Source organism: Medicago sativa, chromosome 6 (genome assembly GCF_051527215.1).
Source record: "Medicago sativa cultivar Bolivia chromosome 6, Bolivia_mono, whole genome shotgun sequence".
Lineage (NCBI taxonomy): Eukaryota > Viridiplantae > Streptophyta > Magnoliopsida > Fabales > Fabaceae > Medicago > Medicago sativa.
This window is the reverse complement of record NC_140754.1, coordinates 2,189,755-2,193,946: the sequence shown is the minus strand read 5'-3', so window position 1 is coordinate 2,193,946 and position 4,192 is coordinate 2,189,755. Positions and strand designations below refer to the sequence as shown.

At 31.7% G+C, this 4,192-nt stretch overlaps 1 protein-coding gene across 1 annotated transcript; it reads right to left on the bottom strand.

The window, feature by feature from the left end:
- On the bottom strand, nt 1-4,192 carry LOC146911976 (F-box/FBD/LRR-repeat protein At5g53840-like). The gene is made up of 4 exons (XM_085717312.1): nt 3,813-4,192; nt 1,226-2,480; nt 934-1,134; nt 1-412 (listed from the first exon to the last, which is right to left on the bottom strand). Exons 2-4 carry the CDS (start codon nt 2,471-2,473, stop codon nt 200-202), a joined length of 1,662 nt encoding a protein of 553 aa, XP_085573438.1. The 5' UTR covers nt 2,474-2,480; nt 3,813-4,192; the 3' UTR covers nt 1-199.

Sequence of the window (4,192 nt, the reverse complement as noted above, 5' to 3'; positions counted from 1 at the left end):
TTATTAGAGAGCAAGTAAAAAAATTCTTAGAAACCATATTCATCCACAACACAATAAAGAAGGCACATTACTGTATTTTATAAGTGTTGGAACAAAATACCTGGGAGTTGGAACAAAATAATATAACCTCTTTTCAACATTTTTCAACAAAAAAGAATGCACCTCTTTTCAAGAGGTAATATCAAACTTCTAAACAACATTAAAATTCTAGCCTGAAGGTAATATTTGTTTCATGTTCAGATTCTGGTGCATAAGCTGGCGATGAATCTAAAATTGTGTTAAAACAAACATTCTCATCAATCTTCTTAGAGCTTATGACTTTCACATCCTTCAAGCCATGCCACCAACACTTAGTTTCAGCAGAAATGCAAAAGCAATCGTCTTTTTTTCTCATTAGTGTCTCATAGAAAAGCTGTAGTTTTAGATGGAAATAAAATAGAGTTAGAACACACAAGCTGCAGATAACATTAATTATACACATTTTGGAGTAAAATGCACTTTCGCCTCTTTTCATTTGAGCGACTTCCAGTTTACACCCTATAAAAAAAATTGGATTCCAACATTGTAATTTAGAGATTATTTGGTTTTTAGACCCTCGTGACATTTGACCATACAAAACAGATGATGTGGCAGGGATTAACCGAAATTCACCAAAATGACAAGGGGCGAAAATACCATTAATTATGTAAAAAAAAACTTCCATGAAGGTTTAAAAGAGAAGAATCTTTAAATTACAAGGTTGGAATCCCAAAAAATAAACATACCTCAATATGGCACAAATGGCAGGGAGCAAAATTGCATTTAATCCCAATATTTTAAGCATAAATGCAATAAGTTTGACACAAAAGGAAAATATGGCAAGAAATATGTTATTAAAGAATTTCATTGCTCAAAGCACGAGTTAAAATTTGAGCATGGGAGACAATGACATACCTCAATGAATGATTTGCTGAACTTAAAAATATCTATCCTAAAAGAAATAGTTTCAGGACAGCAGCTTGAAAGTAAGATATTTATAAGAGACGATTTTTTTGAGCGAAATAAATGTCCTTCATAATCCCATATTCCGCAGCCAGTAATGACCAAGTTTTTGATGTTTGGTGGAGGAGATGAAACAACTAGGTCCAATCGATCCTACATATTCCGGAGCAAGTATACACAAATATTAATAAGTAAACATACAAATTGAATTAACCAATGAATCAAGTACTTAATTGATACTCACCACATATGACTCCCCAATGCCTAGAGATAGTGATGTCAAAACATTGTTAGGTTTAACGTTTTGCACGAATTCCCTCAAGTTGCTAAGATCCTCATTTTCAACCGCAATATGAATATAGACTTCCAGTTGACTAGAATTTTTCAAGAAAGATATGGTAGGTTCTGAAGCACCATAACCGCTATATCTAAATGATAATAGATTTGGAGAATCAATATTAACCGCCTTCAAGTAAAAGCAACCCAAAAACTCCAACTTCTTAAGTCGAACACTTGAAATATCAATCTTCTCAGGCATGTCACAAGAATATAATTTCAAACTCTCAAGAAAAGGGAATTTCGGAAACAATTCAAGAAACCACTTGTCTATTGAACAAGTACTCTTCACAGACTTCAAATATATCTCTCTTAAATTTCTACACCTATCAAAATCAATCTTAGATGTTTCACCGTAAATAAGATCATAAGGAGAATAACATAAATTCTCAAGACTCGAGGCATCAATAGAAACATAATTTATTCCTGAAACATCAACGCTCTTGAGCTTTTGTAGACCACTAATGCTCAAAGACTTCATTAACTCGTTTGTGCCACCACCAGAACTTAACACCAAACAAAATTCCAAAGTTATATATTCAATCAAAGGACAAAAAGAGATGAGGTGGTTAATTGCATGTTCATCTCCCAAACGTACATGCCTTAGTGACAATACCCTCAATGAGGAAAATTTGATTGAATGATTCATGAATATTGGATCAATCTTGATATGCCCCTGCAACACCAACTTCGTAAGTGATTTGGCTTCAATGACACTTATTGGCAAGACATGATATTGCTCCTGACCTTCCAGTACCTGTTGGGAATACTTTATTACCTCAACACCACATTCACAAGCCAATTTCAACCAAATATCAACATCCTTTGACATGTAGCTAAGTACAAAACCGTACATATTGAGCGTCAATTCTTTAATAGCCAAACTTTGGTCACGAAACATTAGCATTCTTCTCTTCACGTAATCATCAAATTCTAAGATATATCTCTTCCTCACACTATCTTCCATTGGTTCTTCTACAGGCATTCCTAGAATTTCCCTATCAGAAATAGACAAGATAGGAAAAGTATACCATGTGTCTAACCAAGCCTTGGACAAAACACTTGTCCTAGCACGATCTTTCTTTGACAACCTTGACAGAATGTGATGAAGAATTATTTTTGGCAGGCTTGATAATCGATCTTCCTCAAGCTCCATTTATATTCTATAATCAGCAACATAAAAAATTGTATTCAATAGGGTATATTTCATATGTCAACTAATGTACGTCAATGAAAACAATTTATTAGGGTTAGTGAAAATGAGCTAATTGGTCATAATTAACATATTGAAGGTCTGTGAATCAAAATGGTTTATATAGGTTATTGAGAAAGGGCTAACTGGCGAGGTGAAGCATATAAATTTAAGAAGTAAAGCCTACAGCAGTGATTATTTTAAATTTCAAGAATATTTAAACCGATTATTTTAAATATTTAAACTGATTATTTTAAATTTCAAGAATGATTTTCAATTGAAAATAAAAAGCAAACTTAAATGCGAAGTATTAATATAAAGGGTTAATTAAGTTAGTTCATATAAATTTTTTGACAAAAAGTTGGTTCATATAAATATCCAAAATTTTGTTGTTAGTCCCTATAACATCTTTCTTTCCATTTTTAGGGACTAAAAATGTTGATCTATATGGTTAATTTGAAGTATTAAAAAAACTCATTGCTGTATTGACTAGGGCATGCATTTGTTATCATTCACCTGCATAATCAAATATATCTATCAACATTTAGTCAATTGTTAAGTTACTTTTAAAAAAGACGGTAGCATATGAGCAATAGGTGATCTCAGAATATTATTTGACATATGGAATGTGATCCAAATGCTGCCAAATTAAATACTATACATCCCAACATACATATAAACAACGCGTGCTCAATTTTAGATTACTTATTAGTCAAAGGGATTTTAAAAAGTGAACAATGGTACATAACAATGAGATCCAGCTGCAATTTTAAACTGAAAGAAATAGATACGTGTAATAGCTTGATATAGAACCGGTACTTATGATCCATTGTGTGTTTTGTGGTACGACACATGTCAATGTCTGACACCGACACAATACGACACCAACACATGTGATTATATTTGTTTATGTAATTTTTTTAAAAATTAGATGTGTGTCAAATTGTAAGTGTGTGTGTGTCTTTGGGAGAGGGAAGGCAATAATAATAATCCCTCAAGCTCTCATTGATATTGATAAAAAATATATGTTAGTAAAAAAATTCAAAAAATAAATATGCAAAATTATTTTAAATCCCGAAATCAGATAAATAACAAAGAGTTTAAAACCCAAAATCAAAATTCAAAATTATGGTAATTTTAACAGTGCAATAACGTATATGAAGATACAACATGAGATTCTATAAATGGTTTTGGTGAAACAAATAGTTTAACTTATACCTAGAAGGGAAAACAAATAGAGAAAATGATTATAAAACGAAAGCTATGAACAGAAATCAACAATGATGAGAAGTTATACTGTTACCTGCTGCTATATGTGCTGGATCTGAAAAACTCTAACTTTTCACTTTTGTGCGGTGATTGAGAAGAGAAGTAAGAAAACCGTTTTTGCTTCTCTCGGGAGATTAGGGTTTAGGAGAGCATGTCACGTAAATAGTAATTTTCTTCCTTTAAGTTGATTTTTTTTTTTTTACCTTTTTTACGCTTCATTTTAATTTTTCTTTTACCAATTTTATGCTTCATTTTAATTATTTTATTTATTATTTTATCTACTAGCGGAAAGACAGGCACAATCGTGCCCGTCTGTCCGCTTTTTCTACCACGCTAACGCATGTGATTTGATTAAAATTTTAAAATATTAATGGAAATTATTCATTTATAAACAAAATATTGTCAAGACATATA

Excerpts from the sequence above, each read along its gene's own strand:
- LOC146911976 (XM_085717312.1), bottom strand. The coding sequence starts at position 2,473 with ATGGAGCTTGAGGAAGATCGATTATCAAGCCTGCCAAAAATAATTCTT. Across the intron at positions 1,135-1,225 it reads GCATTGGGGAGTCATATGTG|GATCGATTGGACCTAGTTGT; the intron begins GTGAGTATCAAT and ends CGGAATATGTAG. Across the intron at positions 413-933 it reads TCAGCAAATCATTCATTGAG|CTTTTCTATGAGACACTAAT; the intron begins GTATGTCATTGT and ends CTAAAACTACAG.